Below are 14766 nucleotides of genomic sequence, written 5' to 3'. Positions count from 1 at the left end.
GATGATTATTACAATATCATCACAGACAAGATTATTCGCAGACTTCATAAAAACCCACTTGTGTTCACAATAAGAGAGAATCATCTATTATGTTCCTTTGTTGCGAGTGCTGCTTACAATAACGTTTGGGTTTACTTTTTGTGCTAACAGAGGTTGTTTTTGAAAAATTACTTCATACTTTTACGCGCGCACTTTCAGTAACAATTGGTGCTTAGAATTTTCTTCATGTATAACAAAAACCCTTTTTGGATGAGATAAATAACAATTGCATATTATATTTTATAAGTAAACGAAATTATACTTTATTACTTTACATATCCTTCAATGCTTTAACAACACATATATTGTACATGAGCTGACTTTGCAGTCTCGACCATGCTTTCGTTGCGGTTTCCTCCACGGAATCTAGAATGTTTCGTAGCTCTTCGTCCTGGGCTATAGTATTTGTGTGCGTCTTCAGGAACAAACTCAAGTATGACTGTGCCAGTTCGAAATCTCGATTCGTTTTCAGCATAGTACCTACCATAACAAGGAATTGTTTCATGACTTGTATAGAACCTCCTGCATCGGGGGCCATGCTCGTCACTTCAGCTTCAATAGCTGCGGGAGCCATAAGTTTTAGCTTCTCTATACACATTTCATACCCTTCTTCGTCGTCACAAGAGACCAGTTTCTTCGCAAAGACTGTTAATGTGGATAAACTATCCGGTATTAGAAGTTTAGTATCTTTGTTTCCATCTTTGTCTTTCTCCAAGTCAAACTCCAATTCTATACTAGGGATAGTGGGTAGGAAGAACGGCGCGGACTTCGGCACTGTCAATGGCGTCTTGGGCTTATTTCGTCTCTTCACAACATCTAAATTGAGTAAGTTCAGCCACCTAGACGTAGGTTGACCTGACAATGTTATTAATTCTTCGCTAATTTGTACGGGGGACTTGTACTCTGGTTCCTCTCCAAGATCTATAGCTCCTATGTCTTCGATGCTTGGTTTCTCGGGCGCCGTGTTTGGAAGTTCTAAGAAGACAGAAAAAGTAAAGTCAACAAATACGATTAAGGATGTAGGTATGTGGTCCCCCACGGATTTTTAGACTACTCAGATGCACATCTGCTTGAAAATGTAAGATTATAATGGGTCTTGTATACACATAATATGCAATATGTGCCTATGATAAATTCTAAACCGCAATTGTATACCGCATACCGCTACGGCATAAACCATTAGACCACGCATTCGGCGCTCCATGTAAATGTTTATTTCCAATGTTAACAAAAATAATATAATTTCCCGTTTCATTAAACATATAATAAATCTACCTAATCGGCAGCCCTACATTCTACCTAACACTATTGTGGGTATAAACTTTCTGATCGTTATTTTTGCTTGGCAAGCAGTGCCGCAAACAAGAATTTAACAACGGTGAGTTTAAAATACGATCGGTATAGAACAAATTGAATCGTTCTATCGATAAAAATATAATGAAGCATTTTTATCAGTTTATATTGCTAATCAATTGCCGAAAAATCAAACAGAAAAATAAACTTATTAAGTCACTTATTTTCAAATATGACTGAAGAGAAACAATGTCAAATTTCGGAACCATGCATTCAAAAGACCAATAGTAAGTGGTTGCAATACATACATCATTATAAAGTGCTAACATTAGCCGGTTTCTTTTCGCTCAATAGAGCGAACTTTAAAGTATATAAGTACTCACTTAATCTGGGGATGTCAACGGCGCTTCTGTCGATGGGTTTGAGGAAGACTCGTTCGTAGAGCAGCCTGTTGGCCCAGAGGAATACGCCTAGTTCGCCCACGTGTGTCGTCGCGAGGTAGTCACCCGTAGGCGACATACTCAGCGATGTACACGGTTGCTCCACCTACGTCATTTTAACATGTCAGGCGTTTCTTATCCGGTTATTTAAAGATATGCTCGGTTGGTCGATATGTTTTGTACACATAGGGCAACTCGGGCCTCCGTCGGCCTTGTACAGCCTCTGTGGTCTAGAGGCTTGCCTCTAAAGTTCTTAAGCTTTGGCCTCACGATCTGCGGGTCCAGGTTCGATTCCCGATGGAGACATTGTCACTTTGTGAAACTGTCCTATGTTTGGAAAGGACATTGTAGGCTTTAATTCCCTGATTGTCCGAAAAAGTAGGATGATTCCGTGCTTTGGAGGGAGGAGCTATTAGCCGTAAAAACCTCCACCAACCCGCAATGGAGCAGCGTGATGGAATATGCCTCATACCCCCGTACGATTGATTGAGGGGAGGCCTGTGCCCCGCAGTGGGACGTATAGTATAGGCTGTTTTTGTAGTCGTTTGTTGACTGGCTGAATAAAGCTTGGGCGTAAAGACGGATTATTGTAATGTTTGTTCTAATGTCATAGTGACGTAATGCCGCAAAATTACGTCTATTATGCTGTTAATTTACCTTTTTGTCTGCAATTGTATTGAAATATATTTGTTACTTTTGTAATAGTCTTCATATTTGTAAGGTATAAGAATCACTAGGTCAGTCGCATTACCAGAACTTTAATTGTTTTATAATTGCAAAGTTTTCAAGTTCCTTTATATTAAAAAGCAGATTGAAATGTTAAATAAAAAAATATGTACTTACAGAAAATATGTCGACTAATTTAGCGCTTGGTATGTCCCAAGTACACACAGTACAATCCATTGATGAACTGATCAACCATCTAAAATAGAACAAAATATTTGAATACCTGACATCTTGGCATATTATTAACAATAAGAGTAGAAGATCTAACCGCACAGTATTACGTACCTACTGGTCCTGATTCCCGCAGACTCCTAATTTTATTTTTAGTTATACCTGTCATTTTCTTATTCGTCGAAAAGGAAAGGGACGCATGATTGACAACTGTTAAATTTAAAATGAAAGAATAACCCGAGCGAATAAAATAGACATCTCGCTCGTATGCAATCCGTTTGACGTGTGCTGTCAACTTAATTTTGTCGGGTTATTGGTCAATATACAACTTTGGAAGGCTTTTTTAGTTTTTGTCTAAAATTGACGCGTGTTCCATAAATTTAATACATGTCGATTACACGTCCCTTTCTTTTTCAGCGGATAAGAAAATGACAGGTATAACTTAAAATTACGTAGTGTGTACGGTCACAAGTACTAATATGTATACATTTTGAAACCATGTCACATTAACTTTCTTGACAAATTAAACCGTAAGTCTCATTAAATGTCAAATATGATAGTGCGACAGGGTTCTAAAGTGGGTATATGATTTTGCTCATGACTGTACAGGAATCAGCACCACTGTCAGGAGTCCCATCTGACTAGGTACCTATTAGCACACCCAGGATCCTCCATACAAAAATCTCATTCTTACCGTCAACCGCCTAACGCCCTTACTCTTTGGCGGCTTGTAGCCGTTTAAAATAAGACCCAGAGTCGGTAAGGTCGGCGTCCGATACGAATTGGTGCGGGCGGAGAGTTCTATACATAATATTTTTCTGTCCCATATGTCTAGTCCATGGCAGCGAAATTCGTGTTACAAAGAATAAGCAACCACCTACTATGCAGTTTCTTCGCAAGTTGTGACTCTCCCCACACAAATAGAGCCACAACTTCGAACGTAGTTTGCTTGTTAATATTATAATGAAAATTGTATTTTCTTACCTACTCTGACAATCAAAGTCAATAGCGTTAATTTTGCCTAAGTGTCCTTCGAACTTCCTCACAATATTCATAGTGTCGATGTCAATGAGTGTAATTGTGAAGACTTCATTCGCGAGGGCCAACAGACCACTGTCTCTGTGACATTTTGTGCTTGATACTGATTCCTCTAGTCGCATTACGTGGTAGGGAGATGTAGCTGTAAATAATTATAAGTTCAGTATTGATTCATATTAGGTTAGTTAAGTTAGTATAGTAAGCTGGACCCCACGAAACAACGCCAAAAGGAAAAGAGGCCGACAGATGCAAAGATGGTCAGACGATCTGAAGAAAATAGCGGGCCCACTATGGCTAAGAAGAGGAAGAAATCGCTAGAGGAGGCCTTTGTGTCGAAAGGACGCACTACACAAGGGACTGTTAGTACTCAAGTTATATTTATTTATTTTATCATTGTAAACCTGTCTTGTGTTTAGTTAAATAAAAGGCTTTGATATTGAAATTGAAATTAGTAAGCAGATTTATATTAGTTAATTAAGCACCTACCTCTTACCTTCTAAAATTTCGCATGCTTATATCTAGCGGATCATGTGATACTTAGAACATAAAACCTACTTTAACCTACCAACTGTTTACTAAACCATGAATCCTATGCGAATAAATGATTTGATTTGATTTGTATTTTTTTGCAATATAGTCAATAGACATCTAGCTGCGGAAACCGGTCCATGTATGATAATATGTAGAATTAATTTGTTTTATTCTTTTCTCCATAAACTTCGTATATTGCTTCATATATTGATTTTGTAATAAATTACGTATTTCGCATTGTACCAATATTTAAGTCAGTAAGTAAAGAATTGTATAGCTTACTCTTCTGAAAAAAATACCCTATCACTGTGTTGCTTGGTACAGTATAATAAAATAAACAAATGTACCAAAAACAAATGTGTATTATATACCTGATTTAAAATGCCAGAACTTCAGTTTATCGTCAGCCCCAACAGTGATAACCCTCTGGTTGCAGAGATCAGTCTCTACTCCCCTCAATGCCCCTTTGTGAGCCAATCTCTTCTCCTTACCATAGAAACCTCTGTGAATACCAGATTGCATGTTGAACTTATGAACCTGACCATTGCTGTAACCTGAGAGGAAATAAAAAGTAATTAAAATAATGTTTCATTTATTAACTGCCACAGAAATAATCATACTATGAATTTAATTATGAACAAATGGAATTGATTATTTCCAAATAAAAACTCAGACATAGACAAAACTCAGATTAAACTGTATCTATGTACCTCACATGACTAATTTAAGAGCCACACTCTTGTCAGTGTAGCAAACTCCATGCTACTTTTTATGGAAAAATAGGGCAGTGTTTTCCCTCTTGCCTGCCACCCTAAGTACCTATACAATTATAATTATACGTAAAATAGTTGTTGTATAACTGGCCTTAAAAAACAACCTGCACTTACCAATTATAACAAAATTTCCACAATGTGTAACAGTCAAGCAAGTAGCAGTGACTCCCTTCTCAGCCTGTGGTGGTTTGAGCTTGTGATCACCCATCCTGATCTTGTTGTATGACCATGTTGTAGCCATGTATAACCCCTCGTGAAGAGATGCTATGCTGTCCCATTGCTTGTCTCTTTGCATGCAAGAACTTAGTTTGGTGATTGGAGGCAAAACCAAATAGTCTTTTTGAAGTCTATCTGTAGGAAAACAGTTTTGAAATTAGAATTATGTTGACAAGAACAATAACATTTAAAGTATACAGATATCAGACATCAGAATTATTTATTCAACAATAAACTTGATGAAGGTCAATAAAACATTTTTGAATCTATATCATTTTGCAAAGTATTATGGCTGAGGAGAAGAAATGCCAAGAAACTGCAACAGCAAAACAATGTAGATTAGGTATATAAAAAGGTATTTTATAACTAGAGGAACATTTACTTTAAAGACTTTACATTACATTAAAAAAAATAAGAAAGAAACTTACTTTTTTTCTTAGAAGCTTTCCTGTTATGAGAGGCTTTCCCCATGCTCTTGTTAAAGGTCTCTGTGACAGTATTCATGATATGGAGACTACTGTCACTGCCTGCTGCTAACATATTCTCTCCCGTCGGTTCACAATGCTGAACCAAGTTGGGAGGCAAGGAATGACCCTCTCTGCAAAATCACAGGTTGGTTAGACATCTTTCTATTATCTTTCTATATTATTCATCAAAGTTTAACCTAACCTAACCCAAGTTAGTAAAAACATAGGTATAGCATTAAATTATCCAGATAAGTTACGCTACATTATTAATCATCATCAATTATATCATACTCATTTAAAATAAAAAGTAATACCATAGAACAAAATACATATTTTTTTGTTTACCTTTTCCTCAGAAGTCTAGCACCACCATCAGGGAGGTCAAATATCCATAACTTTAAAGAGTTGTCTTCAGAGTTAGTCACCATAAGGGGCTCTGACATCAAACATTGTAAACCAGCTATCTTAGATGAATGAGCAGACTCCACTTGAGATGCAACTCTCTTTTCTTCCAAGTCCCACATGACAATGTGGCCTTCTGTACTGCCCGTGACCATTACAGGAACCCCATCAAGTCTAAACGATAAACTACTGACCATCCCCCAATCATGTGTGAAATCCACAACCATCTGGTCATATCTCAGATTGTGCAGGATGATCTTCCCATTAGCTAGAGCTATGGCGACCACGTCCACTGCAGGAGCAGGCTCCGTAATAGTTACGGCACTTCCCCATCCTTTGAATGTAAACACCAGTTTTGATGTTCTCAAGTTCCATAACTGTAGTTGCCCTTGCTGGCTTCCAAGCAACACTTTGTTGAGATAAGTGGGAGGGTGACAAAGTGTAGACACTTTGAAATGCTGCTCATCAAATTCAAGCTCCAAAAACTGCGATTCTTCCTTTATATCAAAAACTTTCAATACATTGTCTTCATCTATAGAAATGAGGTGAATTCCAAAGGGAAATATTAGATGAATGGGGGCGCTATGACCTTTGTACACGTGCTTGAGTTCACAGCCTCTTCTCCAAGCGTAAACATTACTCTCACTCGCGGTGTAAACATGGAAGTTATCTCCGCTCATACATGTTATAGGCCCGGGATGCTCACCGCTTACACTCAGCAGACGAAACTTATCACAACCATAGGTGTGGAACCACTTGCCTACACTCGTACAAAGAAGAGTTTCGCCGCGTCTTTTAATAAATCTGGCAACGAAGGGAACGTGCGTGCTGACATAACCTAAAACTCGTGAACCGGTGAAAACACGACTACTTGTCTTCTCCGACATATTGGCAGAGTACTGGAACAACGTCACAATATATAATAACAGCACATTACTCTGTGATAGTTCACTAAAGAAGCATTTTTTTGTTTAGTTTTACAGAACGTAAAAGCACGACAAGCATGGGCAATGTTTTGACTTTTGACATATGCTCGCTGTCGCTGTCAAATTGTTTTTTTTTTCCTTAGCCTTTTTATTTATAGGTCAGGCTAAGATCATGAGATCATACTGCCTAGTGTAAAATTTTGATCAATAACCTAAATAAAAAATCATACTCTTTTGTTTATTGCCATAAAACAATGCACGTTCTTTTTATAGGTACATACACCCAACGCACTTATAAAGCAACACGGACCTCCGCGGATAAATTAAATTAAAAGAAAACGTTATTATTACAGTACACATGAATGACTGGATTAGGAAAATGTTTAATCCTTCGAAACCATCTCAACCTACATTCTAAAAGGATTATTAAAATAAGAAAGTTTTGCCACACTTAATCGTATTTAATATATAATTTTAATAATGGGAGGTACATAATATGTATTCATTAGTTTACAAAAGTCCTTGTCGCTTTAAATCCTCATACGTTTTCCGATTAACAACATTGCCCAACGAATCTTCAAATTCTTCATCATTTTCCGCAACAAATCTCTCATTCTCTTTCTGGTGCTTGATTTTTTCCCAAACTGTAAACAAAGAAATTTATACAATCAATAAGCAAGGAGTTTACAGATTATGGGTAAGTGGTGCGTGAACAGAGAAGAGACGTGCAGAATGGACCAATAACAACGTGCGAGAGAGCGAGAAAGAAAACTTCTGTCACTTCCGTTTTCGTGGTGATTGGTCGCTAGTCTCTACTCTGCTCATCTTCTATGAAAACTATTGAAAACACTTCCTTAGACGGCAACTTTTTGTATCGATAGACAGACGCGATACTTACTAATTCGCATTCTACTATCGCTGCAAAAATGATCCAAAATAAATGCCCTTAATCTTTTAGTTACAATACTTACGCGCGAGTGCATCCTCAATTTGAGTGACATTAGCAAAATGGGCAGTGTTGGGAATGCCAAGGCACCGCATGCCGTGAGCGTGACGCCATTCAGCGAAGTGTCGTTGGAATGCCTTAGGTCCCTTGTACGTGTAGTTGCCGCATATCTCGCAAGTGTAGCTGATGTTCAGTCCGTGCAGTTTATACAGCCAATATGGGATTGGCTGGAAGAAAAAAGAACGAATAAAATATTATTACTTTACAATACAATACTCTCTAATAAATTTCTTTACTTTTTTTTATTGCGCATGGAACCAAGAAAGAATACACTAATAATTTGTTTCGAATACTGTACGCCGATTTCGAATCGTCAGATTATGACTACACTGTAGTGTTACTTATCGATTGTGTGTGGATACTTGAAAAAAACAATAATATCGACAGGCTATCGATTTTAAAGGTCAACTGCCGATAGTCAAACTATCGATAGTTCTGCAACGCTACTGCACATGAATACTTTTTTAAAATACGAATTCTCTATTTTCTTTCTATAGTCTTTATTGATGAGTGTAAATTGACAAATTAGAAAAATCGTTTGATAGAAAAAATCAAACATACTTTTCCGTCCCAGCCGAGTGGCAGATTCTTAGGGTTGTACGGCACTTCGTCGTCATCGGAGTCGATGTCGGGCGCGGCGGACGCGTCGCTCTCGTCGCCGCTGTCGTCGCGCCGCTCCCCAGCCGCCCGCGCCGCGCGACGTGTCACATTCTCTATGGTCGCCGCGCGGGTACTGCTCACTATACCCGCGAATCTGTTAAAGAAAAAACTTTATTTGTGCACCATACATTTTTACATATTGCATTTAAGGTACTAATTTACTTAGTGTCAATGGACAGGGAACCCCGAACTAGGCTGGGCCTGTATCTCGGACGGATGGTCAGTATGATTGATTAATTAATAAAATAACCATGATGTATTTGCGATTGCATATTTGTACATTGACGTCGCGTTTTTTACGGTGAAGAAAAACATCGTGAGGGTTGAGTTTCGCTAGTAGTGAAATTAAACTGCCCATAAATATGATAGATATTTACAATTACTGCCGCCCACCCGCGTGAAATTATAGCCTATATTCTAATGTATGTAAAGCTTCATCAAAATCTGTTGAGTAGTTTTTGGGTGAAAGAAGAAATATCCATACATACAAAGTTTTGACTATATTAGTAGGACAGATAGTGACAAGTTTACACAGAGTAGTACCTGTAAACCTGGGCTTCGATAGCAGCAATATCCTTGTGTCTCTGCTGAGTGGAAGCCTTTGCTTTGTTGCCGCCTTTCTTAGCGACCAGGGACTTATCCAACGCTGTCTGACCTTTGGTGCTGAACAACCTGTCAGGAAACGGGTATTATGAAGAAATACGTATACTGTTAAAACACATAATACCGGGTTCTTACCGCGTTAAAATCAGGAATTTAATACTCGCGGTTAAGCGGTAAGAACCCGGTATTATGTGTTTTAATTGTGATAATAACCGCGTAAACCTCAAACACCGTATACTGTTGTTTTGTATTCTCAGTCGTGAATCGGTATGTATGCTATTATTATAATTAAGATATATCTTATCATTCTTATCTCACCATTTGCAAAATGAGGAGTAAAATAAACACAAAAATATTTTTATGCGAGACAAATCAGTCCCGCTTGGCTGTTTGACTATGTGGTAGAAAGGTGACGAACTTTTTTATGGCCTATAACTGCCAGTGTATAAAAGTGCGTGTTGACAGATAAGGGTTGCACTATTTCCGGCCGCACCGCATCGCTCTTTCCCTTGCGTCTATCCTTTTCTGTCACTGTGCTAAAGCGAGATAATGCAACGTGGTGGTTGGAGTGTGGTCGCACTCACGTTTTATATAACAATTGTCATTTAATTGCCTTAAAAATGGAACAATTTGTGCGGTTCAACTCCAAGGACTGAGATTAGGCTAAGATTTTACCTCTGTGCTCGTTCTTCCAGAGTGCCGCCACATTTGAGCCCTAAAGCCATGAGCGCGGATTTCAATCTATCAAGACCCAATGAAGCCAATTCTTCCCACGAAGAAAACGCTGAGAGATCCAAGTGGGCGCCCACGTTAGTTAGAGCGCCTCCAGTTTCTTTCTGTAAACAAAACAAGGCACACATGTGGAAACTTATGGGGAAAACATTTTTATTTCCAAAATAATCAATCCCGGTTGATAAAGATGAACGCGCACCTAGCCGAGCTACAGGAGCCACACGCGCCAAAGTCATCGCATTTTGCGGTAAAATGCGGGTCGTGCTCCGCGGATAGGTTCGCGACGTCACATTTCATAAGATTTCTAAAATGGGATGTCTTCGGCGCGTGCTGCTTCTACGGCGCATCGGGGTGCGCGTTCACAGAGAAATAAAAAAGGATTTCGTATCAAAATTAAAAATAAATAAAATGTCAAAGTCAAATTAACTCCATATCGTCGCCTTATAGTGAAACGCAAGTAATTTTGTTTTTTTAAACCCCATTCGGATGTAAGTTTGCTAAAAAATCTTCCCAATAGACAAGCTAGCGATAATGCAGGTAAAAATTTCATTTGTTTTTATTTTTATTGAGAGGTTTTTTTGAAGAAAATCACATCTGAATGTGATACGCTTACGTGGTTTTCACTATGAGGCGACGGTATGTACATAATTTTTATTTTTACGAGTTTTTATTTACTTAAATTCTTTAAGCACTTACAGGCCATCCCGGGAATGTACCAGCCTCCCATTGCTTTAAGAACTCCTGATGAGCTAAAGCCATCTCTTGCGCTTGATCCTGCAACGGCTTGACACGGTTCACGAAGTCTTTCAAGTAAGTCAACAGGGCACGAATATAGTTCCTGTATTCACTGTTCTTACGTTCACGGGGTATGTCAAACAGATGGTCGAATATGCTCAGGTAGGTGATGTAGTCCACTTTCTGCAAGTAAAGATGTTTTGAGACATGTATATGTATTAATTAAAGACCGTAAGACAACATTTAGACGCACAAGGGGACGGCCCCAAAGAGACCTGGCGACGCACGGTTGACTGAGAATTAAACTCTAGGCACATCATGGAAGCAAGCTATAGAGACTGCAAAAGATCGCGAGGAGTGGAAATCTGTTGTTCAAACCCTACGTCCCAACAGGGGATAACAGATATCTTTGATTTGACTGGTTTTATTTTTTCAGCTTGTGGTTCACTTCCTTACGAATAGGTATGAAGTAAAACAAAAGTTATTAAGACAGAGATAGCAACAAAATAATGATTTCTGAAGTATGGTACTTCAGAAATCATTATCTTGAAAAAGGTACAAAATGTCCTAAACCATAAATAATTGCTGAACATACATGGGGATCTTTCTGGTAGCCAGTGATTCTCTATCTAATTTTTCATTTTGAATGTAAATCACTGAGCCATTCTGTATATGCTAACATACCGAAAATCTAGTAAAACCTCAAGGAAGGCCGCTTACTAATGACGGGGGCCTATACTACTAACCACTAAAAACACAAAGAAACATTATATATTAGGGTTATTTCTATTTTATTACAGCATGTGTTTATCCAAATTGAAAATTTAAACACATAATTAGAATAAAGTCTTACTTTTTTCATGTTTATCTTGGAAAACATTTCTTACCTCAATGCCTTTCAAATTAATGTACTTTTCGTAGCACTCGTGTAGGTCCAGATACTTTCCATAGCCCTCTTCATCTGTGAACTCCACAGGACCTAAATACAAAACAGAAGTATTTTTGTAATTGAAAACAAAGTGAAAACATTTCAATAAAAATATTCAATACTATAAATTCCTCCAAAATGAGATTTTAGGTTGTTACTGGTTGTGGTGGTATATATTTTAACTTACATGTAAAATCTTCAGCAGGGTTTTCTCTTAAGTTTGCTAACTCTTCAAACTCCACCGACATTGGTACACAAATCTGAAAACAATACACAACAAGATTAATTAAGTTTATTTTGTTTGTAGTCTATAAACAAACAAATAATTTATTTGTGTTTATGTTATGAATTTCTAACAATTTCTAACAAGTTGACAAATATTTGATTTCATAATTGAACTTTTCAAAACAACATAATGTACCTAATTCTTTTGATAGTAACACAACATAAACAGCCTATACATGTCCCACTGCTAGATACTGGCTTGCCCTAAATCAACCGGAGAGGGAACCTTTTGGACAGACAATAACCTAGTTTCCAATTAGTCAAATTAGTTACTTTTTGCAAAATGTCAAAACGCGTAATTACAATGGAATTTGTATGAAATAGCACAGTATGACGTCATAGAGAAACGTGATAAAATGTCGGACTTATTATTAAGTTTCTCTTGATTAAAATTCATAAATATGTTAAATACAAAAAAGAAAAAGTTTTAGATTTGTCTTTATTTAGTAATCAGAACTTCATAATTTATCTTGAACCTAGTACACAAACCAATTATACCAAATAGGTAATTACTGTAAAGTGTAATTAACAAAATATTCACCTCATTAGGATGTTTTCGATGGAATTCCTTGATTTGCTTAAGCCTTGCATAAAACTCCTGAAACTCATTGGGCCCTGATAGGGCTGCAATCTCCTCTTTCCTCAGGCCATCCTTATCTTCGTACAAGTCCTTCAATCTTATCGTTGATTCAATGTATCTCTGCAACATATTTTACTATTAGTTATAAATATGTTTTATATAATTCATTAGTTAGTCTAAGAGCCTATTTATTTATGAATAAGACAAGCAAGATAATGTTCCCTTATAGTGACAAACATAGCGCCATTTTGATAGATCACATTCAGATGTGACTTTCTTCAACAAAACTTCTATTTTGTTTATTAATTAATTTTACCTGGATTGAATCTAGCTTGTCAGTTGCAAAGTTTTTTAGTTAGGAAGGCACTTCACTGTTTTCACTGTAAGGCGACAATAAATACACAACTATAAAGCCAGATTTACATAATATTCTTTATTCGTTTTTAATTAAATATAATATAATTTTTAGCTGACCAGATTTTTGGTTGCAAGAATAGTTTTAAACCTTTACACAAGCTTATATTTGTAATATAATACTCAATTTTGTATATCTTAACACAAAAAAAAACAAAAATGCAGGAATAGCTAAAGCTAACCCACTTACATCATGTAAATTCTTCAATCTATGATCTCCGTTTATCGTTTCTCGATGCTGAAACAAATATTATAATTAATACTATTGAGTGAAGCTACAACTTTTATTAGAAAAAGTTCTGATAAATAATGAAACTGAACTCTTGAAATTTTAGGTTATGTTATTTAAAAAAACATGTTTATATTAGATACAGATTTCTCACCAAACATTCGATAAAATTTATAATAAGAAAAGTTATCTGAAATATTAAAAGACATGCAATCATAATAATTCTACTTACTCCTGTCTTTTTATGAAGAATTTCCTTGACCATAGCATCCATGGTACGCTCCCGTTCTTCATGGTAACTTCTCTGCTGTTCCAAGATAGTATCCATATCGTACAGCGATAGTTCATCAATATCAAAAGTAGGTATAATATTTATTTTTATCCTATAAATCTAACAAAATCACTTTATTTATATTCAAGAAAAAGCTTTACGTATTACTTCATTCACAACATGAATGAATGAAATCATGGGCGGTTATCTTCATACATATCATTCTCGCATTAAGTCTATGGTGTGCTCATATTGAACATGACAGTTCCACCCCGCCCCTCCTTCATACTTCTTTCCTATTTCGCCTGCCATACCAGAATGTAAAGACCAGTCGCCATCTTGTTCGACATGACATTTTCAAAGTTCCTCCACAACATTTAATTCGTTTCATTCCGTAACTTATCCTCTCAATTTTTGTCTAACTTTCACCATGTACCATAAGTGTAGTGTTGTGAGTTGTGACGAAAGGACGTAAATTTTTGTAGATTTCCGAAATCTGAGATAGAACTCCAAAAATGGGTAGATTGCGCATTGGTTCTGAAAGATTGTGAAGTGTCCTGAACTTACGAAAGCAGAAAAGATTTTTCTCATCGCCACGCGTGAGATCTTGCCTCCGCGTCGACGCCTATCCAACATTATTTAGTGCTGATGATATCACTACTGATATACCCCAAGGCTTACACCACGACGCCGATGGAACCAGTTAGTATCCTCAGAGTTATTCAAAATAATGTATCACATTATTTATTATTAAGTGGCTATTCTATTGACAATTGATGCTCTGTTTGTTGTTCTGCTTAGATAAGTTGGTCTGTTTGGGACAGTTGGTAGTAAAAAGAACAGTGGCAGAAGTCTGAGAATGCGACTCACTGAAACATTTATTACTTTTCAGAAAATGTCTCTCATGAGCACATTTTTTGCAAGAGGAGACTGCATGAAGACCATTCCTACAGCAAAATAGAAGTTCCAGAGAAACGTACAAGAGTCGAAAGTGGTATGTTTCACACATCTTGAAACAATGATTAATATGTATGATATACACAAATATCCAGTTACGGGCAATTATTTTGATATTGTTTTACTTTTCATATTTATCTACAGATAGAACACAAAAAAAAAATGCCCTCGACAGGCTGGACTAGGTATGGGTGTGGCGTAGTAGGATGTTTATTTGTTTCTGTCGATTTAGAGCTGTTGTGAGGTTATTATTATTTTTTTATTTTGTATTTGAATGGAAAAAAGCTAGGATTGTACCAATTTATAAGAAAGATGATCAAGCTAATGTAAAAAATTATCGTCCT

General features: G+C 36.9%; 2 protein-coding genes across 2 annotated transcripts; both read right to left on the bottom strand.

Annotated features, from left to right (window-relative positions):
• Positions 1-272: 272 nt before the first annotated feature.
• Positions 273-7114, bottom strand: LOC126370459 (WD repeat-containing protein 36). Its single transcript, XM_050015319.1, has 8 exons — positions 6040-7114; positions 5656-5825; positions 5126-5362; positions 4610-4792; positions 3654-3849; positions 2616-2694; positions 1716-1878; positions 273-1014 (listed from the first exon to the last, which is right to left on the bottom strand). The coding sequence occupies exons 1-8, from the start codon at positions 6981-6983 to the stop codon at positions 311-313; spliced, it is 2676 nt and encodes an 891-aa protein (XP_049871276.1). The 5' UTR covers positions 6984-7114; the 3' UTR covers positions 273-310.
• Positions 7115-7462: 348 nt separating this feature from the next.
• Positions 7463-13649, bottom strand: LOC126370469 (splicing factor 3A subunit 3). Its single transcript, XM_050015339.1, has 11 exons — positions 13427-13649; positions 13156-13203; positions 12513-12671; positions 11874-11946; positions 11646-11737; positions 10720-10941; positions 9967-10127; positions 9232-9360; positions 8590-8782; positions 7994-8195; positions 7463-7666 (listed from the first exon to the last, which is right to left on the bottom strand). The coding sequence occupies exons 1-11, from the start codon at positions 13520-13522 to the stop codon at positions 7533-7535; spliced, it is 1509 nt and encodes a 502-aa protein (XP_049871296.1). The 5' UTR covers positions 13523-13649; the 3' UTR covers positions 7463-7532.
• Between the last annotated feature and the right edge of the window lie 1117 nt (positions 13650-14766).

The sequence above is a fragment of the Pectinophora gossypiella genome, chromosome 10 (assembly GCF_024362695.1).
Source record: "Pectinophora gossypiella chromosome 10, ilPecGoss1.1, whole genome shotgun sequence".
In the NCBI taxonomy this organism is placed as follows: domain Eukaryota; kingdom Metazoa; phylum Arthropoda; class Insecta; order Lepidoptera; family Gelechiidae; genus Pectinophora; species Pectinophora gossypiella.
This window is presented reverse-complemented; position numbering and strand designations above follow the sequence as displayed.